Source organism: Oncorhynchus masou, chromosome 30 (genome assembly GCF_036934945.1).
Source record: "Oncorhynchus masou masou isolate Uvic2021 chromosome 30, UVic_Omas_1.1, whole genome shotgun sequence".
Taxonomy (NCBI): domain Eukaryota; kingdom Metazoa; phylum Chordata; class Actinopteri; order Salmoniformes; family Salmonidae; genus Oncorhynchus; species Oncorhynchus masou.
In genome coordinates, this window is record NC_088241.1 from 14,484,586 (window position 1) to 14,507,846 (window position 23,261).

The window sequence follows — 23,261 nt, forward strand, 5'->3', positions numbered from 1 at the left end:
TTAATTACAGTATAACTATAGTATATCAACTACAGTATAACTACAGTATATTAATTACAGTATAACTACAGTATATTAACTACAGTATGATTCAAATAATCTTGTTTTGGTTTCAAGGTCAGCTCATTGATGAAATGGAGAGAACTTCTGGATCTGAGTGGCGTGGGGATGAGTGCTACAGGTAGGGATTGACTGGGCTCTATTTGCATCATAACTGTCAGCACGGGCCTCCTGGGTGTAGGCCTATGAATACTGGAGGGCCTGTGTGTGCCTGCTACCTCTCTCTGTGCTCCTTCTCTCCCTGGCTCTCACTCTGCTCCGCCATGCTCCCGTTACATACAGACGGGAGAGGAGAGGAGCCAGGCGGAGACACGAGCAGCAGCACAGATTAGATCTCCCCTCCTCACCAAAGAAAACAACAACAAGCAGAAAGAACACTGACATCAAAAGCTTCCTTCTCTTCCTTCCTTCTCTGGCTCTAGGAGCAGTTTTACTGGAGAGCAACATTACAGTAAAAGGCATACAGTGTTTACAGACACACAGTCAACTATCAAACATTCTCACCTCTTCTGATAAACAAAAACACTATGGACTTGATAGACTGTTATATATTGACTGATATCGACTGGTATATTTTTTGATAAAAAATAAATCAAGCTATTTATAATCACATATAAAATGGATGTGTTATCATAAGGAAGGGGATTGAAAAGCGGTGACTATTTCACTATTTCACAACACAAATATCCTTAGTGTTATTTAAAATAAGTGCTGGAGGTTAGCATTAGTCTATTTCCGCCTGGCCTCCTGAGTTTCAGAGTTAAGCCTTTTACTCACTTCCCCCAAGAGTATATTAGGCATCAGATAATAAGCAACATGGTTCAGGGCAACATGATCTGTGGTCATATGCTGGGTTGGGATGGGTCTAACTGAACAACTCTCAGAGCTCCAGCTACTCTCCAGAGCTCCAGCTACTCTCCAGAGCTCCAGCTACTCTCCAGAGCTCCAGCTACTCTCCAGAGCTCCAGCTACTCTCCAGAGCTCCAGCTACTCTCCAGAGCTCCAGCTACTCTCCAGAGCTCCAGCTACTCTCCCTGAATACTGCAGAGAAAGAAAACATCTGTTCTCAAACCCTCTGTGTGAATCTACACTGTATGATCCTTTCCTGCAGGTAATGTAGGCCCAGACAGAGCCAGGGTGTATTGTGGGTATTGTAGTAGGGTACTCACTGAGAGCTGTCCTGACAGGTACTGGGGGGCGTCCCGCAGCATCCCGGGGCTCATGGGAGATGTGACAGAGATAGAGGGGCGATCCATCTTCTGAGACTCAAAGGAACTCGAACCTGAGACAGGACAGACAGGGAGGAGGTCACATGATCAAATCTGAAACACTGATTTTGGTAACATACTTCAAGGAGAGGAAGAGGGAGAGAGAAAGAGGAGGGGGAGGTGAGAGAGAGAGAAAGAAAGCAAGTAGGGTAGAGACATAGAAATTAGATATCATCACCTCTCCCTGACAATACCTTAGCTTGATATTTCAAGGTTGATTAATTAACACAGGCTAATTAGTTATCATTGGGAAATGAAAGAAAAGCCAGACTTACTTGATTCCAGTTGTGCATGTGTGCTGTCTGGTATCCGAGGAATATCTCTGAAAGGAGAGAGAGCGGGGGGAGGGGGGATGAGGAAGGGAGAGGGGATAAATTGGTGCTAATGCTGAATGCACTGTATTTTAATGGTCCAAAGAAGAGCATTAGTCTTCATTCTCCTGTACAGCAGCTCCTCCCTCAGCAATACAAAGCAGGACAAATATAGACACTGACAAAGCAAAGGGGTTTCTGATTTCTCGGGGTATCTCTACTTTCAAAAACAATTGGCATCCCACTGTTTGTGGAAGAGAGAGAGAGAGAGAGCAGCAGCCACCGTTCATTTCACTGTGCCGCACTGCTAGTCCCATATGAGTCTCTGACACTGTCATCACACTGGAGGACTGATGGAGGGGAGGGATATTGGGAGGGAGGGTTGGGAGGCAGATATGTTAAATAAACAAGCAAAACAAATTACATTCAAATACACTCAGCCCCCTTTTCTCACATCTTCTCTCTCCTCTGCCAGAAACATATTTTTTACAAATGTATGAATGTGAATACACTGTAGTTTTTTGATGGTTCCGTTGTAATAAGTGTAGTTGCTGTTGTGAGGTCTTACCCTATGGGCCTTGAGACCACCAGTTCCACCTGGGGTTCTGGCTTTGATTCTAGAATGATATTGTAAACTTCTTTAAATGTGGCTCCTTGTAAAAACCTCCCGTTCCACTCCAGCACCTGGTCGCCTGTAAAACAAGAGATGCTGTCAGTCATCCACACATCAAGACGTCAGCTGACAAGGTGCACTTATGAACATGGGAAGCATAGTTATAAATATAGTTAAAAACATGATCCGTGCAGTTATAAACATGAGCAGGCCCACATGATGGAAAAAAAGGAGAATATGAATGGTATTGTAGAAAACACAGCACACATAAACAAACAGTACAGCATTGTAATCGTCCTGGTAAGGGAATATTATAAATAATTGAATAGGCCTCGGTCGCAACCCTTATGGTAACAAATAACAGCACATCTGTCTAGTTCACACATGTTGTAATTAGTGCTATTAAATGAAGGTCAAAGGGTGTCAGAAGTTTAAACAAGGTTCTGACCCAGTTCAGCACCAGTTCACCAAGTAATCCAAATGTTTCTTGATGTTTCACTGAAGTAGCTTATTAAATCTACAGTGCTGTGTACATGAGAAATGTATTGACAATCTTCAGCGTGCTTGAAAAAATCTGTAAGTGTAGTTCTAAACACAGTAAGTGTACTTCTACACATGGTAAATGCAGTTCTAAACACAGTAAGTGTAGTTCTAAACGTGGTAAATGTAGTTCTAAGTACAGTAAGTGTACTCCTAAACATGGTAAATGCAGTTCAAAACAGTAAGTGTACTTCTAAATGTGGTAGATGTAGTTCTAAGCATAGTATGTGTAGTTCTAAAGGTAGTAAGCGTAGTTCTAAGCATGGTAAGTGTAGTTCTAAGCATAGTAAGTGAAGTTCTAAACATGGCTAATATAGTTCTAAACATAGCAAGTGAAGTTATAATCATGGTAAATGTAGTTCTACACATAATAAGTGTAGTTCTAAACATGGTAAGGGATGTAGAGTATAAAATCAGATCAGTAGGTACCTGGTCTGAGGTGTCCAACAGTATCCGCTAGACTTCCTTTCCTCACTTTAGTGATGAAAGCACAAAGTCTACCAGATTCTGTCATCTTTCCACCCACCACCTATGAGGGAAGCAACACACATCAACATGTATAGTAGTAGTATATAGTATTATACTGTAATATAATCACACCCTCAGTACGGTGTAAGCAGTCTGGCAGGGAAGGAATATGGATGCACTGATCACTTTGTTTCATAGAAACATATTTATTGACCATGTTTGACCAAATCCATGTGTGAATTGAATTTGCACATGGTAAAATACAACCTGCAGATCTAGACCTAATTCTAATTGCATATGTAGCCACATAGGGTCATTCTGCCCATAGGATGCTATTCTTGAACAGAGAATGTATCTATGTGTTTAGTCAAAATGTACATCTCTTTTCATAATGTTGAATGTCCCTGTGTGTTGTGTTGGAACCCTGGGGCCACCTCTCTCTCCATTGTGCTGGAACACTTGAGGCCTGGGGGGCCTATAGCAGGCCAAGCAGCCCAGCTCTGCTCTACTCTGTAAGCCCCTGAACCGCTCTCCCTCCACAGGCATCAGACAAATAAAATCCCCTCTTAATGGCAGTTGAATGCCAACATACAAAGGAGCTTAGGGAAGACTCCTAAATGAAATGGCTTTATGTAACAGCTGGGCGAGAGAGAGCGGGAAAGGGAAAGGGACAGAGAGTGAGAGATGGATAGACAGAGATAGTTAAAAAGAGAGAGAGACAAACAGACTGACTGGTCACTGCTTGCTGCTGAGCGAGGAGAAACACATAGCGTACCGTACAGCACAAAGAGGCACTGACTAGACACAAACATACCAATTCAGGAAGCTCATTCAATCATTAATGATTTCCCATCTTGCCACTTTCCTTTTCTCTCCTGATGGCCCTCACTGTGCTAGCTGTGTGTGCTCAGATCTTAAACCAGCCCAAGCCGCACAGATCATTCAAATGAATGCATTAGGAAGAGTTAAGAAAACCTAAGATATTTTAATTCAGAAAATCTACCCATCTAATCATGGTATACTGTAAATATGGGACATATGTTTAGTAGCCCAGTTACAGTACTGTACATAATGGGGAATAAGCTGTACAATCCCAATGTTTCAGATGTGATCTCCCTATCTACAGTAAAGGGACATTGTCTCTGACTGAACATTTCAAATAGGCTTTTCTACATAACCACACTGCATATTACGCTCTCACGGCATCTTGTAGTTTAGACTGAGTCCTAAATGGTACACTACTCCTTATATAGTGCACTACTACCAGGTCCCTGGTTAAAAGTAGCACACTATATAGGGAATATGGTGCCATTTGGAACACAGTCATGAACATAAAGAATTTGATATCAAGACACAGCTCATTAATATTAAATCAAGGAAATAATTTACCGCCTAATTAATATTAAATCATGAATAATACAATTATGTCATTCATAATTAGGCAAGGCACCCACACATATCACTTCAAAATGTATATGCAGATAAAAATAGCCACAACATAGTTTCTACAAATAATATGAAAACATGGCTTATTGTGGTGAAGAATCTGAGCGTTCTTATTTTGTTCTGATACCAAGGTGTAGTGTCCACTCATAATATACAATTCACAAATATCATTCCAAAATGTTTAGATGATCTTCCGTACGGGCCTGTTGAGCCCTGAATACCTGGTAGTAAGGACTCCATTATGATGTTATGATCAGGTTGTACTAGATGTTGATAAGGACGGTTTGTCCATGTCTTTTCAGCAACGTCTTTTTCCTCAACCACAAAACCAGTTTACAACCAGAACATTATGTCAATAAGACATATGTCCGCTGTGTATACTCTTTAGCGAGGACCAAACGGCAACACATTCTCTCTACATACGGAGTAGGATACCATTTGGGGAGCAACCTTTGAATAGTGATGGACAGCTGAAATAATAAACGGCCTCTGACCATCAGGTCAGACTGGTCCCAGATAGACAGAAGTGCAGACAGAGAGGTCAGACAGACGGGGCAGACTCACCTTCAGTCCCAGCAGTGCTCCTGAGTCTCGAGGTACACTTCCATCCTTCATCCGCTTGTTGAGCAGAATCCGCCCTATTAGGCGCTCCCCATCTTTGGAGGGCTGCCATGTCACTGGATTCTATAGGAACACACACAGCAACAACACACCTTGTGTTTTATAACTCATCCAAAGTGTGTATCATGTGAAGGGTGGGGTGAGGTGGGGGGGTATCACTTCATTTGACTTAATGAACGATCACACAAGCTCTGGTTAGTTATCTAATCTGGTGGTTATAGCTCTGTCTCTATCCTTTCCATTTCAGATAATATAACCTGTTTTTTCTTTTGGGATTAGCCGGATTGTCACAATTCGATAAAAAAAGTAAATCAAAATCAATTAGATAACCAAAATCAAAAAAATTATTGTATCTACTGCATCACAGTTACTGTGTATACGTACTGTAGTTGAAGGCAAAATGTTTAAACAATGGCAAAATAAAACAATATTTACAATAACACAGCCCGCATTTTAAGCAGTGATTAACTATGTCCAAAAACATACTTCATGGAAGTACTTCAATCTGATTTTAGGTACTTTTTTCACTAAAACGATTCAATTCACATTTTTCTAGGTATGTTATGATAAATGTATCACACAATGAAAATTAAACATTTTGCACATCCAATGCCAGGGCGTGTGTGATCCTGCCAACAGGAAAGAGGTAGAGAGCATTCAGCACCCCATGCAGGGTAAAATAGGCAAACCATCAGGCCCTCCTAGTCACCGCAGAGCAGAGGCTCCACACAAACCATCTGAGAAAACCTGCACTGTATCTAGAACATCTCATCTAAAACTCAGCCACATTGGCATCAAATCCAGTTGAGTTTGGATGAGTGGAGATTTTGTCTGATGGTCTGTGAGGGAGGCCTTAGCTGAAGGCAGAGGGAGGTTAAGACTGCAGTCCACCACTCTCTGCCCTGATACACACAGCACTCCACCTCTCTCTGCCCTGCTACACACAGCACTACACCTCCACAATGGAGCAGGTAGAAGCAGATGAAGAAAAATGTAATTATGCAACAAACAAAAAAACAAAAAAAGAGGTGAACTGAAGTAGGATTTATGGACGAAACTCCCAAAAGAAAAGCACAGGGCGATGATTAAGGCCAAGATGAAGAGAGACAAATCACAACAAACATGACAGTGGAAGGGAAAAAAAGAAAAACATAACTTTGTCTGTGCAAAAGAAATCCAATCGTCCCTGTTTTAAGTGCTTGGTTTAGTTGTGGTATTAGACTGAGTGGAGATCTAGGGGGATACTGACTTAACTAGGTAGTGTGTGATGGGAGAGGAGGGGTCATTCCAGTGAGGGACTAAAGGCCTGTGTCTGTGAGAGGTAGGTGTCGTTACCCTACTGTAACGTTACTAAGATGGCCGCTACAGTGAAAATAACAAAACAGACAGAGCAACTAGCAACATGCAACTAGAGGAGTGGACATTGCTGTGTGCCATGACAAAAAGAGGGTTGTGTTTTAATGCTCCTGGATGGATCTTTATGCTGCCAGAGAGCAAACAGCAGAACAATAAAGAGGGGTTCCCCATCTCCTATTTCAGCAACACCCAGCAAGCTGCTGTCGAAATGAAATCAATCTGATCAATTCCCCGGAATAATAATAAAGACGAAGTTCAAAGGAAAATCAATCAATTCAAATTTTAAAAACAATAAACATGTCTACTATTTAACGATTAGTGACAGATAAAGACCGGAGGAGGTAGGTAAAGAAAAATAAAGAAAAAAAGAACAAAAAGCAGATATTTTGGCTACATAGTCTCCAGTACCTTCTCACTATGGCTATGCTGATTGTCCTCGTTTAGGGTAGTGCTACTGCATGTGTCAACGCCAGAGTCTTTAACCTGGGGTTCGCACCATTCTGCGTCCTCTTCCAATGAGTGGCCCCCAAAGCGAACCATTTTCTTTTGCCTCTCAGATAAGGTGTTGTGTGTTGAGTCGGACAAAAATGCCTGCTCAATAGTTTTTCTTTTCCCCCTTTGACTGTCCCCTACAGGTGTGGGATAAAAAACAGAAAGAAAGAAGAAAACCCATGCGGAGGTGTAAATAAAACAAAGCAAACATGAAATGACAAAGGACTCAGAAGGGGAGGAAAGGGGAGGAGGAGGGGGGTTAGGGGCAGGGCTCCGCATGTCTCACCAAAGACATTGGGGAGGCCTCGCTGCTATGCCATGACGCATGGTCCAACCAGTGGCCATCCAAATCTCCTGTGGGAGCCACACACACACACACACACACACACACAAGAGAAGACAGTGAGAGGGAAAGGTGAGGACCACAGAACCCCAACATACAGTGCTGACACACACACACACGCAGACACACACACTCACAGGTGAACAACAATAGCTCCTGTGAAGAGAGTAGAAACATACAGTCCACACACAGTAGATGGGCCTCTAAGTCAATACTGCGATGGTATACAGCACAGAGTACATGACCATGACTACTATGAACACACATTCAGACAACACAAGCACAGAACATTTAGGTTGCGTTTAGTCTTGGAACAATTCTCATTGGTTGCAAGACCAAACCAGGCCCAACACTCTTATAAATCATTCACTCATGTTACCAGTCAAACCTCTTTTCCAATGAAGCCAACCAGCCAAAGATATCGTTGTAACTCTCTGCAGTCGTAACTTTAAAGCAATCGACAGACAGAAATTCACATTGTTCAAATGAAGATAGCGTCCGTGCGTCCTACTATCTTACCAGCCTGGGTCTGGGTGTGTGAGAGAGAGACATATTCCCCCAGCCCAGCAGGCCAGGCAGGGACTTCAGCAGTCAGGGAGAGAGTTTATCTTTTTCTCTGTGTCTGTTCTCTGTGTGTGCACTTTTTCCAATAAGGCTCAGTCAGTCTGTCTGTCTGTAACCTGTCTGATGTGGGTCAGGGGGATCGATGAAGACTGGCTCACTCAGACAAACCAAGAACTAGCCCCTGTAAACACCCATCTCTCTCTCTCTCTCTCTCGCTCTTCTCTTCCTCGGTCCTCCACTTCTCTCTCTCCTCCATCCATCCTCAACCCATCATCATGATCTAAAGATCATCATCTTTAGATCCAACATGACTTCTGGACCTGCTTTCTAGAACGACATCATGTTGTTATAGACTTCAGCAGCGGTTCCTCTGGTTGATGATGGTAACTAAAAGAGTGAGAAGTAGTGAATGTTGAAGGTGGGATGGAAGTCGTCCCTGACAGAAGGAGAGGTACGGAGCACTGAGGAGGCCTGTCGAGAGGAGGAGTCATTTTGTAGTGTTCTTTCTTTGAAGTTAACATAAGATATTCGTGTCTGTCTCGCTCTCCGTCTATCTCTCTCAGCCAACGAAAGATATATCAACACATTAAACATTCCTGATAAACACTCCTATTTAGAAGTACTATTAGCTTCCATAGGCCACTAATTTTACAACCCAATAAGACAAATTCGGCATCATGAAATGATTCCTATTAAAAGCATACAGCGATGAAGTATGAGGTACGGCCAGCCACTTGGTCGCCCATTTTGTCACTATGGAACATTCAGGACACTGGATCTGTCTCCAACTTTTTGGTCTAAGAGTTAGCTGAACTAAACAAAATGTGTTTCCCCAAAGTTAGCTCTAACTTGACAAAACTTCAGTCAATTTAAAATGTGTTTTTTCAACTATAAATTATTATTTGGGCATCTTAACTAAAAAAAAGGCTGTGCAAATGTTAACACACACACAGCACTTTTAACAATGTTTTCAACTCACATATTTGATACCAGTGACATAAAGTCAGCAAAAAAATGAACGTCATCTCACTGTCAACTGCATTAATTTTCAGCAAACTTAACATGTGTAAATATTTGTATGAACATAACAAGATTCAACAACAGACATATACTGAACAAGTTTCACAGACATGTGATTAACAGAAATTGAATAATGTGTCCCTGAACAAAGTAACAGTCAGTATCTGGTGTGGCCACCAGCTGCATTAAGTACTGCAGTGCATCTCCTCCTCGTGGACTGAACCAGATTTGCCAGTTCTTGCTGTGAGATGTTACGCCACTCTTCCACCAAGGCACCCGGAAATTCCCGGACATTTCTCGGGGGGGGGTGCTCAATGGTAATGAGATCGGGGCTCTTCGCTGGCCATGGTAGAACACCGACATTCCTGTCTTGCAGGAAAACACGCACAGAACGAGCAGTATGGCTGGTGGCATTGTCATGCTGGAGGGTCATGTCAGGCTGAGCCTGTAGGAAGGGAGGAGGATGTCTTCCCTGTAACGCACAGCGTTGAGATTGCCTGTAATGACAACAAGCTCAGTCCGATGATGCTGTGACACAACGCCCCAGACTATGACGGAACCTCCACCTCCAAAATCGATCCCGCTCCAGTGTAAAGTCATGGTCAAAAGTTTGAGAATGACACAAATATTAATTTCCACAAAGTTTGCTGCTTCAGTGACTTTAGATATTTTTGTCAGATGTTCTATGGAATACTGAAGTATAATTACAAGCATTTCATAAGTGTCAAAGGCTTTTATTGACAATTACATGAAGTTGATGCAAAGAGTCAATATGTTGAACTTTCTTTTTCAAGACCTCTGCAATCCGCCCTGGCATGCTGTCAATTAACTTCTGGGCCACATCCTAACTTATGGCAGCCCATTCTTGCATAATCAATGCTTGGAGTTTGTCAGAATTTGTGGGGTTTTGTTTGTCCATCCGCCTCTTGAGGATTGACCACAAGTTCTCAATGGGATTAAGGTGTGGAGAGTTTCCTGGCCATGGACCCAAAATATCGATGTTTTGTTCCCAGAGCCACTTAGTTATCACTTTTGCCTTATGGCAAGGTGCTCCATCATGCTGGAAAAGACATTGTTCGTCACCAAACTGTTCCTGGATGGTTGGGAGAAGTTGCTCTCAGAGGATGTGTTGGTAGCATTCTTTATTCATGGCTGTGTTCTTAGGCAAAATTGTGAGTGAGCCCACTCCCTTGGCTGAGAAGCAACCACACACATGAATGTCTCAGGATGCTTTACTGTTGGCATGACACAGGACTGATGGTAGCACTCACCTTGTCTTCTCCGGACAATATTTCATCTAGATGCCCCAAACAATCGGAAAGAGGATTCATCAGAGAAAATGACTTTACCCCAGTCCTCAGCAGTGCAATCCCTGTACCTTTTGCAGAATATCAGTCTGTACCTGATGTTTTTCCTGGAGAGAAGTGGCTTTTTTACTGCCCTTCTTGACACCAGACCATCCTCCAAAAGTCTTCGCCTCACTATGCGTGCAGATGCACTCACACCTGCCTGCTGCCATTCCTGAGCAAGCTCTGTACTGGTGGTGCCCCGATCCCGCAGCTGAATCAACTTTAGGAGACGATCCTGGCGCTTGCTGGACTTTCTTGGGCGCCCTGAAAAGCCTTCTTCACAACAATTGAACCGCTCTCCTTGAAGTTCTTGATGATCCGATAAATGGTTGATTTAGGTGCAATCTTACTGGCAGCAATATCCTTGCCTGTGAAGCCCTTTTTGTATAAAACAATGATGACGGCACGTGTTTCCTTGCAGGTAACCATGGTTGACAGAGGAAGAACAATGATTCCAAGCACCATCCTCCTTTTGAAGCTTCCAGTCTGTTATTTTAACTCAATCAGCATGACAGAGTAATCTCAGGCCTTGTCCTCATCAACACGAGAGAATCACTGACATGATGTCAGCTGGTCCTTTTATGGCAGGACTGAAATGCAGTGGAAATGATTCAGTTCATTTGCATGGCAAACAGGGACTTTGCAATTTTTTGCAATTCATCCTATCACTCTTCATAACATTCTGGAGTATATGCAAATTGCCATCATACAAACTGAGGCAGCAGACTTTGTGAAAATTAATATTTGTGTCATTCTCAAAACTTTTGGCCACGACTGTACAGGACTCAGTGTAACACTCATTCCTTCGACGATAAACGCAAATCCGTCCATCACCCCTAGTGAGACAAAACCACGACTCGTCAGTGAAGAGCACTTTTTGCCAGTCCTGCCAGCGACGGTGGGTTTGTGCCCATAGGCGATGTTGTTGCTAGTGATGTCTGGTGAGGACGTGCCTTACAACAGGCCTACAAGCCCTCAGTCCAGCCTCTATCAGCCTATTGCGGACAGTCTGAGCACTGATGGAGGGATTGTGCGTTCCTGGTGTAACTCGGGCAGTTGTTGCTGCCATCCTGTACCTTTCCCGCAGGTGTGATGTTCGGATGTACCGATCCTGTGCAGGTGTTGTTACACGTGGTCTGCCACTGTGAGGACAATCAGCTCTCCGTCCTGTCTCCCTGTCTTAGGCGTCACACAGTGTGGACATTGCAATTTATTGCCCTGGCCACATCTGCAGTCCTCATGCCTCCTTGCAGCATGCCTAAGAGCAGGGACCCTGGGCATCTATCTTCTGGTGTTTTTCAGTCAGTAGAAAGTCCTCTTTAATGTCCTAAGTGTTCATAACTGTGACCTTAATTGCATACCGTCTGTAAGCTGTTAGTGTCTTAACGACCGTTCCACAGGTGCATGTTCATTTATTGTTTATGGTTCATTAAACAAGCATGGGAAACAGTGTTTAAACCCTGTGTTGAAAACGCTGTGTTTGTGTGTAACTAGTTACACAGCCTTTATTTTAGGTAAAATGCGCAAAATTGTTGTTCAGGTAACACTTGGACCGAAAAGTTGAGTAAACCAAAAATAGGCTGTGGAACCAGTTAAGAATAATTAGCTGAAACAACTTGATTGATTTTACAGTAAGCGTGTGCGAGTTCAAATGACTGTAGTACACACTGCACAGTGTGCCAATACGTCTGCAGGGAACAGGTAAGTTTAAACAGAACCAGTGCATTTTTGCAACCCAAAGCTGCCCGCATCATTTCCTTCGCATCACTTCCTGTGAAAAGAGAATAATCTAATGGAGCTATAAAGGACAGGTCTCCATAAAGCAGTTAGCCTGGTGAATACATAACTCAATCTGGGAGAAGTCAGAGAATTCAGTTGGAAGCATATAAAAATAGCTTTATGCTGCAAATGTTGTTAGGTTTGGGGAGGAAGGGAAGGGAGATCAGATGTTCTCTCAATATCTCTCTCAATGTATAGCCTGGTCTGTAGCTTTACTCTAGGGTTGCTATCAAGAGTGTTGAGGATCACGTCTTTGGAAGCTGAGTAAACAGTAAATCATTTCGACATTACTATTCATAAAAATCTTTCAAGGCTGGCCGAGACACTGCAAGGCAGAGCAAGGTCAGGTCCTCTCCAAAACAATCAGCCATCCTCCTCTTATCACCATCCCTCCACGCCTCCCGGGGACCTATCACAAGCCCTCCATCCCTCCACCCCTCCCCTGGTCCTATCACAAGCCCTCCATCCCTTCACCCCTCCCCTGGTCCTATCACAAGCCCTCCATCCCTTCACCCTCCCCTGGTCCTATCACAAGCCCTCCATCCCTTCACCCCTCCCCTGGTCCTATCACAAGCCCTCCATCCCTTCACCCCTCCCCTGGTCCTATCACAAGCCCTCCATCCCTTCACCCGTCCCTGTGGGTACTAAAACCACTTACTGTATATAGTTATGCCCAGTGATAAAACCTTATGGAAGTCCCCAGATGGGCTATGCCCTCCGTGACCCACTGGAACCAACAGCTGACAACACTCAACACTGATTACCCTCCCTGCCACACACACATACACACACACACACACACACACACACACTGAGCTGTTGTTGCTGCCAGTCGCCATAAACACACTTTAGCATCGCTGCCTCTCCTCTCCCTGCCTCTCTTTGTCTCAGCTGCTGCAACCAAATGACTTTGCTATTGTGTCCATGATAGCCCCAAAACAGCTTACGGCTTGCAATTCTAACAGTCACAGATGATTCAATTGCATAGACATGTTTAAATCCCATAGACATGTTTAAATCCCATAGACATGTTTAAATCCCATAGACATGTTTAAATCGCAATAGACATGTTTAAATCCCATAGACATGTTTAAATCCCATAGACATGTTTAAATCGCATAGGCATGTTTAAATCGCATAGGCATGTTTAAATCGCATAGACATGTTTAAATCCCATAGACATGTTTAAATCCCATAGACATGTTTAAATCGCATAGACATGTTTAAATCGCATAGACATGTTTAAATCCCATAGACATGTTTAAATCCCATAGACTGTCACGCCGTGATCTGTTTCACCTGTCTTTGTGATTGTGTCCACGCCCCCTCCAGGTGTCACCCATCTTCCCCATTATCCCCTGTGTAATTATACCCGTGTTCTCTGTTTGTCTGTTGCCATTTCGTCTGGTTTGTCAAGCTTACCAGCGTTTGTCCTGTCAGCTCCTGTCTTTTCCCAGCCTCTCTTTTTCTCGCCCTCCTGGTTTTTGACCCTTGCCTGTCCTTACCCTGAACCCGCCTGCCGACCACTCTGCCTGCCCCTGAGCCTGCCTGCCGTCCTGTACATTTGCCTCTGTTGCTGTAATAAATATTGTTACTTCGACACGGCCTGCATCTGGGTCTTACCTTATCCTGATATAGACATGTTGAAATCCAATCGACATGTTGAAATCCAATCGACATGTTGAAATACAAATCGACATGTTGAAATCACATAGACACAGAACCGAAGCAGTGTGTTAAACTAAGAGTGAGTCCCTGGAACCGCAGTCATTCTCTCGCCAGCTCATCTGAAGGTTTTCACACACATTCACACACCACCCACCGCCACTGCCACGTCCCTCAGATCGGGGCTGGGCTAGGCTACTGTTGTCCCAGTCTAGAGAATGTGGCCTCCCTCTGTTGCCTCTCTCTTCCTCCTGTTTAACTAACATTGCCAACCACAATTGGGCCCTGATCCCAGGTGTGGCCCTGGTGAGGCCCGGTAAAAACCCAGCTGAGGGTGCTTCAGCCAACAGGAAACTCATCATGGACATAAATTGTGAGCATCAGCAGTCGTCCCCCCCCCCCCGCCCGCCAGTTGGTTTCACTCGGGCCCGGCGCAGCAGGCGCGGAGGCCCACCATCAAAGTGCTGATTCAGGGTTCCGGCAGCAGCACAACGTGGAGAGGAGACAGTGGAGAAAGAGTTCATTGCCAGCAGGCTCTCCATCACTTTGACAACTCAATAGAAACCAGTGTAAACTATTAATTGGATCATTAATTATTGATGCTGTTTTTACTACAATTTGGGAGGTGAGAGCAGAAAGAGAGAGAGAGACTGACAGAGAGAGACAGAGAGGTGAAACATTGTCTATGTTTAAACATAGTATCCATGCTGTGAGGTAAAGGGAGCAGATTAGCAATGTGGTTTGTATCTGTGAAAGCAGATTGTCCAAAAACATCCAAGGTGTAGCAGGTTAAAGAGCTACAGAATCAATTATTATTTAGGCCATTTGTTTTTTTGTTTGTACTTAAAAAAAAGTATAGTCAATGTACTGTACTGTACAATGTAGAAATACACACTATAACATTATTTGTTTATTTGTCTGGCATTGAACAGAAGAATGCCCTTTACTTAGCAGGGGGATGTTGGACTAGTCCTTGTCCTAAAAACTTACAGACCCTGACCAGAGATAGAGCTGTAATGAGAATCTCTCTCTCTCTCATCACTCTCCTTCTTTCTCTCCCTCTCTTTCTCTCTCTCCCCCTATCCTTCCATGCCTGTCTGCCTGTCTGTCTGTCTCTCTCGTCTTTTCTCGTTTCTGTCCTGCCTGCACTATCATGAGGCGGCATGTCAGGAGATCAATAGGGAGGAAAACAGAGGGAGAGGGACGTCACACTAAATCAGACTCCCAGCCTCACTACCGACGGGCCAGCCAGGAGCAGCCAGGAGCTCAGGCCATTACTGATGGCAACTCCTCCCTCTCTCTCTCCCTCACTCCTTCCCTCACCTCCCTCCCAGACCCCCAGAGAGCCCAGGGTCAAAGAGCATGGCACGAGGTGTGTTTAACATGCCATAACACACCCATCTATTCACCTCACCCATCTCGGCCTCCCTCCCTCCCTTCCAGGTCAGGCCAGTCAAGCAGCTCATGGAGTGCACTTCGTAGCAGAGCCCTTCAAGGCCAGGTCAGTCAAGCAGCTCACGGAGTGCACTACATAGCAGAGCCCTTCCAGGCCAGGCAAGTCAAGCAGCTCACGCAGTGCACTACATAGCAGAGCCCTACAAGGCCAGGCCAGTCAAGCAGCTCACGCAGTGCACTACATAGCAGAGCCCTACAAGGCCAGGTCAGTCAAGCAGCTCACGGAGTGCACTACATAGCAGAGCCCTTCCAGGCCAGGCCAGTCAAGCAGCTCACGCCCTACAAGTGCACTACATAGCAGAGCCCTACAAGGCCAGGCCAGTCAAGCAGCTCACGGAGTGCACTACATAGCAGAGCCCTTCAAGGCCAGGCCAGTCAAGCAGCTCACGGAGTGCACACATAGCAGAGCCCTTCAAGCAGAGCCCTTCAGAGAGGCCAGGCCAGTCAAGCAGCTCACGGAGTGCACACATAGCAGATAGACCAGCCAGCCCTACATAGCAGAGCCCTTCAAGACCAGGCCAGTCAAGCAGCTCACGGAGTGCACTACATAGCAGAGCCCTTCAAGACCAGGCCAGTAAAGCAGCTCACGGAGTGCACTACATAGCAGAGCCCTTCAAGACCAGGCCAGTCAAGCAGCTCACGGAGTGCACTACATAGCAGAGCCCTTCAAGACCAGGCCAGTCAAGCAGCTCACGGAGTGCACTACATAGCAGAGCCCTTCAAGACCAGGCCAGTCAAGCAGCTCACGGAGTGCACTACATAGCAGAGCCCTTCCAGGCCAGGCCAGTCAAGCAGCTCACGGAGTGCACTACATAGCAGAGCCCTTCCAGGCCAGGCCAGTCAAGCAGCTCACGGAGTGCACTACATAGCAGAGCAGACCATCGTGCTGCTGACTGGCCACAGACGGAGAGAAGGTGCTTTCTGACCTCTTTACTTTTCCCCTCAGCTTTTTCCCTCTCCGCCCAAGCTATTAGAATGTATGTTCTGCTTATCTGGTTATGGCTCGTCCCTCAACATCACACTGGACTGATTGGGTGAAGGGAAAATTATGCTGACCAAACGCCATTCCTATTGCTAATCATTGAGTGCTTGTTTACTAAGGTGTTTTAATGACAGACAGTATATAACCCATTACCTCCAAAATACAAAACCTTACATCCGATTCCTCAGAAGCTCACCTCCCTTCGCCTCAGGTCCAAATTCAAACTACTCTGTGACCCCACCACGAATGTAATCCTTAACATGACCTTCACAATACAATGTGGGGATTTCTTCATCTATCTGCGGTCTGTTGGTCTGTGTGAAACCTTGGAAAGCCCCCTCCATCCCACAGCATCAATAATGGAGCCAGTCTGTGCTAACCTAGCCATGTGCTACTTCCCTCCCTGTGTGAAGAAGAAAGTTACATAACACAGGGACTGGGGAATGTTGACTGCCTGGATTCTCCTCGTCCTCCTCCTCCTCCTCTCCACCTGCGAAGCAGCTCTGTGTTCCTCCCCTCCTCCCCTGTCCTCTTTTCTCCTTTACTCTTCTCTGTTTTTTTCTCCTACCTCTCCTCCTCATCCGTCTTTCCTGTTTTTGACACCGCCAAGGTAAAAGCTCCCATAATTACAGATTTGACCAAATCTATTTGCAATTATGACGACTGTGGGCCTGAGTGGAGTGAGTCAAGTGGCCCAACATCTTAAGGATAGCTTCGGATGTTAATTCTGTACAGAAATGGGGTTTAATTCAATGTGTGTGTGTGTGTACGTGTGTGTGTCAAGGGGAGCATTTAGTTCCGAAAAATGACGCTTTGTCTATAACCATTGTCCTGTTGTAACAAATATGTGGGAAGGCTAGAGGACAGGGAAGAGTCTGTGTTGCTATTTAGCATGTACAGTAGTTGTCTGTAGGAGTAGTGGAGATCTGAAATACTGGCCTTAAACCCTTACAGATGTCTTACAATATAATACCTATTCTGTAAAGAATCCTATCCTATAGTGTTGAAGGGAAACCGACAAAATTAGGTTGATTCATGTTGATATTTGCCAACCATTTAGTGCAGGTTGGCATTTATTGTCATGAGTCTTGCCCAGGAGGCAGCTCCTCAGAGTGGTCACTAGCTGGCACAGCCACAAAGTCATCAAATCTGATTTTAAACCTAACCCTAACACATAACACTAACCTTAAATTAAGACCAAAATGCAAATTTCTGATTTCACGAATGATTACAATTACAGCCCATTTTGATTTAGCAGTTGGCCTATCAAGCATAAACCACTGAATTCTACCTCCAGGGCAAGACACATGACAATAAACGTCGACCTGACTATTTAGTAGAGGATCCTAATGTTCAGCTTTTCTTCAAGAACCACATACAGTGCATTCGGAAAGCATTCAGACCCCTTGAATTTTTCCAAATTTTGTTACAGCCTTAATCTAAAATGGATTAAATCGTTTTTTTCCCATCATCAATCTACACACAATACCCCATAATGACAAAGCAAAAACAGGTTTCGCTAAATGTTTACAAATAAAAAAACTGAAATATTACATTTGCATAAGTATTCAGACCCTTTACTCAGTACTTTGTTGAAGAACCTTTGGCAGCGATTACAGCCTCGAGTCTTCTTGGGTATGACACTAAAAGCTTGGCACACCTGTATTTGGGGAGTTTCTCCCATTCTTCTCTGCAGACCCTCTCAAGGTTGTTCAGGTTGGATGGGAAGCATCGCTGCACAGCTATTTTTAGGTCTCTCCATAGATGTTCGATTGGGTTCAAGTCCGTGCTCTGGCTGGGACACTCAAGGACATTCAGAGACTAGTCCCGAAACCACTCCTGCGTTGTCTTGGCTGTGTGTTTAGGGTTGTTGTCTTGTTGGAAGGTGAACCTTCACCCAGTCTGAGATTCTGAGTGCTCTGTAGCAGGTTTTTATCAAGGATCTCTATTCTATACTTTGCTCCATTCATCTTTCCCTTCATCTTGACTAGTCTCCCAGTCCTTGCCTCTGAAAAACTTCCCTCACGGCATGATGCTGCCACCACCATAGTTCACCGTAGGGATGGTGCCAGGTTTCTTCCAGGCGTGACACTTGGTATTCAGGCCAAAGAGTTCAATCTTGGTTTCATCAGACCAGAGAGTCTTGTTTCTCATGGTCTGAGAGTCCTTTAGGTGCATTTTGGCAAACTCCAAGTCATGTGCCTTTTACTGAGGAGTGGCTTCAGTCTGGCCACTCCCATTTCAATTTTTTTATTTTACCTTTATTTAACTAGGCAAGTCAGATAAGAACAAATTCTTATTTTCAATGGAAAAATACCATCAGCGGCCTAGGAACAGTGGTAGTCTCTTAACAATGATATGCCTTGTTCAGGGGCAGAAGCCATATAAGGAGATATATTTTTTACCTTGTCAGCTCAGGGATTTGATCTTGCAATCTTTCAGTTACTAGTCCAACGCTCTAACCACAAGGCTACCTGCCGCCCATAAAGGACTGATTGGGGGAGTGCTGCAGAGATGGTTGACCTTCTGGAAGGTTCTCCCATCTCCACAGAGGAACTCTGGAGCTCTGTCTGCGGTGACCATCGGGTTCTTGGTCACCTCCCTGACCAAGGCCCTTCTCCGCGATTCCTCAGTTTGGCCGGATGGCCAGCTATAGGAAGAGTCTTGGTGGTTCCAATCTTCTTCCATTTAAGAATGATGGAGGCCACTGTGTTCTTGGGGACCTTCAGTGCAGCCGAAATGATTTGGTACCCTTCCCTAGATCTGTGCTATGACACAATCCTGTCTCAGAGATCTACGACCTCATGGCTTGTTTTTTGCTCTGACATGCACTGCCAACTCTGGGACCATATATAGACATGAGTGTACCTTTCCAAATCATGTCCAATCAATTACATTTTCCACAAATGGACTCCAATCAAGTTGTAGAAACATCTCAATGATGATCAATGGAAACAGGATGCACCTGAGCTCAATTACAAGTCTCATAGCAAAGGGTCTGAATAAATACATAAATAAGGTATCTGTTTTTAATTTTTAATACATTTACAAAAATAAATAAAAAACAGTTTTCACTTTGTCATTCTGGGGTATTGTATGTAGATTGAGGAGGAAAAATATTTACTTAATCAATTTTAGAATAAGGCTGTAACATGAACATGTGGAAAAGGGGGAGGGTCTGAATACTTTCAGATAGCAGCAAACGGGGATCCATAATAAATACAAATACAAATAATAACTGTTTCACTTTCAAGCTATGTGAAAGAGACCGTGTAGAGGGACTAACTCACATCAGTCAGTCCTTCACAGTTATCCAAAGGAGACAGAGACAGCACACAGGGAAGTAACCCTTGAGTTTAGATGTGCCATACAGTCTGCTTTAGAGGGGAATCTATATAGGTCACTCCTCAGAAACAGCTCTACAAACACTTGGAAACACCTTTGGAAGCGGTCTGCCTTTTTAAAGGACTAATATGGAAACCACAAAGCCAGCCTACCCCCAGTATAGCAATGCTTTCAGCACGGTGACCGCTCCTCCGCCGGCCCAGGCCTAATCTCTCTCTCTATCTGGGTCTTTGTTAGTGTCCTTAACGTTATCACCAGAGGGCGAGGGTGGTTCAATCGTTCAGAAGCATTGTGGTACAGTAGTATGAGATGAATGTATAATTCATAACAACTATCTGCCTGCATCTAGAGGAGAGGGGGCTAGTAACTCGGGACTAGGAGTTAGGGGCTAAGTGTTAGGGACTAGGATTTAGGGACTAGGAGCTAGAAGTAAGCCATTCAAAAACCATTTGATCTCCAAACTTCCACTCAGCCCAACCCAGCTCACGACTCGACTCCACTGTCTACTCCAATCCCATCCCGTCCTCCCTGGCTGATCCAACGGAGTTGAGTTATCGTGCAGGGGGAATCCTACTGGCCTCACAAGTAGCCTGATCTTGCGAGCTTATCAGTGCAAGGAACCAATCATGTTAGCGTGCAAGATCACGCGGCTTGTAATGCTAGAATCCTACAGGGAGAAACCCTAATTATTATACCACTTTTAATTGCATTTGCCGTACCTTCATTAATTAATATGCACAACTGATGACATTGTTCAGCCAGAGGCCGTTCAAAAGCAGCATCACAGACTAACCCACAGACACAGACAGACTGACTCCCTATAGGCTGAATGACTGGAACAGCACATCACCCCTGGCCCTGAACCTATTGGAGTGAGCCGCCCGATAAGCACAAACACACACACGCAAGCACACATGCACGCACACAACCTTTGGGACAGTTTTTCGTGTGTGTGTTTGTGTGTGTGTGTGTGCGTGCGTGCGTGCGTGTGCCACCGTAAAAGTACAGAATCAGACTACAATTACATATATCATCACCTTCCTTCCTTTCTCTCTCCTCTCTCCTTTCCATCTTTTTCTTTCTCCTTCTCATCTCTCCTCTCGCTATCTCTCAATCTCTCCCTCTATCTATGTTATATAATATAGAGTCCATTACATCAGATTGAATGTGTGAAACAGAAGTGGTAGCCAGGCCCTGCAATGTGTGCTACAGGAGGACAGAGACAGGATAAGGTATCTAGAGCAGCAGCCCAACACACACACACACTCTTGCATAGACATTTACATGCCATTTATTATGCCCTGTCGACATAATAAGCTCCCTCCACACAGTTGCTGTACAGTGTAGAATAGACTTGACACACACACACACACACACACACACACACACACAAAACAGGTCAGATCACGTAACAAAGACACAGACAGACCATAGACTGTGAGAAAATAAAAGGTTAGTTTTTAAGCGGCGGCTCATTAATAAGATCAAACTCCTATCATAATCTACATATCATATTATTATGAATGAGACCACGAGGCCTACATTAAAACACATGTATTCACTTACACTGACTGCGCTCCCTAAAACCAAAATCAGATAGTCACTTTAGTTATGCAAGCCTGACAATACAGAACATATACAGAACATCTGGTATTGTTTTCGTGGATAAACATTGTAGTTTCCTTCATATAATTAAGGGCGACTGAGAAGAGATTTGTGATGGTATGGTGCTCTTTACTCATCAATGGCACTCAGTCCTCTGTACTGAACATATGGAGCTAGCAGACTACTGTCGTACCACTAACTCACTGAATATGGAACAGTGGTAATTAGTCAATAAACATGTTCAACATGAGCTGACAGTGACACTGAATACACTTCCCAATGAATAATGCAAAGGTGATTTGACTATCCCTGACATAACACTGTGCTTCCCAAATGGCAGTCTATTCCCTATATAGTGCACGATTTTTGGCCAGAGCCAAAAGTATATTCCCTATATAGAGCAATACTATATAGGGAATAGGTTGCCTTTTCAGATTTTCCCCTAGTAAAAGAGAGAGCCCAAAAAGTAGTGCACTATAGGGAATAGGTTGCCTTTTCAGATTGCCCCCTAGTGTACAGTATGAGAGAGAGCAGGAGGAAGAGTGTTCCTACCTTTCTCACTGACAGACTCACTCTCTATCTCCACGTCCTCACAGCTGGTGTACTCCGGCGTGGTGGCCAGTTCCTCCTCAGAGCTGCTCAGGGACACTTGCCGCATCTTACCCCCCTTTTTGGTTTTGTGGGGCTTTGGTGGCGGCGGCCTGATGGACTCAGACTGGTCAGAGCTCAGAGAGTCGTTCCTCAACATGGTGTCCATCTTCTCCCTCTTGGTCTTCCTGACTGCAGAGCTGGGGTCCAGATAATCATGACCCCTGAACCCTATTGGCTCCCCTGGCCCCCGCCTCATGTCCCCTGATCTGTCCCCCAGCACGGGGCTGCGGTGTGGAGTGGGGGGGCTGTGGTTGGAGGTCCGGGGGTGGCCTCCAGGGGTGGGGGAGTTTCTGTCCATGGAGTAGGAGCGTTGGCCCATCATGGGCGGCCGGCGCTCAGTCAGGTGCTGTCTGGACAGGCGGATTGGTCCCTGGGGCTCGTCCTGCTCCGTGTAGGCCAGAGACACATCACTGTGGCGCCTCTCGTGCCTGGCCCGGCCCACCTCAGCATGCATCCTCATCTGCTCCTCGTAGGGCTGGGGCTTGACAGGGTAACGGGCCAGGTTGGGGTCGGAGCGGTAGCGTGTCTGGTACTCCTCCTGGCGCTGGCGCTGCAGCTCGAACTCACTGGGCTGCCCGTCTAGAGGGTAGGGCCCGTCTAGAGGGTAGGGCCCGTCCTGGTCCAGAGGGTAGTCCTCCTGGGAGCGCCAGCGGCCACGCCCACCACGGTACTCCCCCCGCGCCGCCTCAGCGTCTTGGTACCTCCGTGGGGCCCCACGTCGAGGGTCCCCATCCCCGTAGTCGGACGGTGATCTGGGCATGGTGCCGTCCCCCGGGGCATACTGACCCCGCTCCTCCCTTTGGTCGTATTTTTGGTTTGTATCCCTAGATGCTGATGGGCTTCGTTTCCTGTCCGTCAAAGAAAGAGACTGTTAGTGAGCGGGTCAAGTAGGAATGAAAATTGTCTGAGTCAGAAGAGGGTTTTAAAAGGCTGTATATTATATTATAGAATCACACTGAGCTTGAGTATCATTATATAACCAGTATAAAAACTCACTGATGCTTAGAATGAAAGATCTACAGGGCTTTCTGCTCTGCTTACCTGCCTACTAAACCCACTCCAAACATAGCAGTTCCCTAGACAGGGTAGCCACCAGTGTGTGTGTGTGTGTGTGTGTGTGTGTGTGTGTGTGTGTGTGTGTGCGTGTGTGTATACACTCCACACTGCGTGGGCCTCAGACAGCTGATGAAAGGCTTAGCTACAGTAGCTGTCACATAACAGGGCTGGAGCTGGTGGGGTTTGGAGCTGGGGGGTTTTGAGCTGGAGATTTGGGAAGAAGACTCCTGCACTTCTTTGACTCACTTCATTAAAAATATATCTAGGAGCCC

At 45.1% G+C, this 23,261-nt stretch overlaps 1 protein-coding gene across 9 annotated transcripts in view; it reads right to left on the reverse strand.

Annotated features, from left to right (window-relative positions):
- The window catches only part of rims2a (regulating synaptic membrane exocytosis 2a), a 175,901-nt gene that overhangs the window by 98,296 nt on the left and 54,344 nt on the right, over positions 1 to 23,261 (reverse strand). For 7 of the 9 annotated variants that reach the window (XM_064948076.1, XM_064948075.1, XM_064948074.1 and 4 more), the window contains 7 exons: positions 21,835 to 22,781; positions 7,462 to 7,529; positions 5,271 to 5,390; positions 3,222 to 3,321; positions 2,208 to 2,331; positions 1,604 to 1,650; positions 1,230 to 1,342 (listed from right to left, as the gene is read on the reverse strand). In XM_064948076.1, the coding sequence (XP_064804148.1) occupies positions 1,230 to 1,342; positions 1,604 to 1,650; positions 2,208 to 2,331; positions 3,222 to 3,321; positions 5,271 to 5,390; positions 7,462 to 7,529; positions 21,835 to 22,781 (1,519 nt within the window). Of the gene's footprint in view, positions 1 to 1,229; positions 1,343 to 1,603; positions 1,651 to 2,207; positions 2,332 to 3,221; positions 3,322 to 5,270; positions 5,391 to 7,091; positions 7,313 to 7,461; positions 7,530 to 21,834; positions 22,782 to 23,261 lie in introns of all 9 variants that reach the window. The other 2 variants (XM_064948077.1, XM_064948085.1) reach the window with 2 other exon arrangements.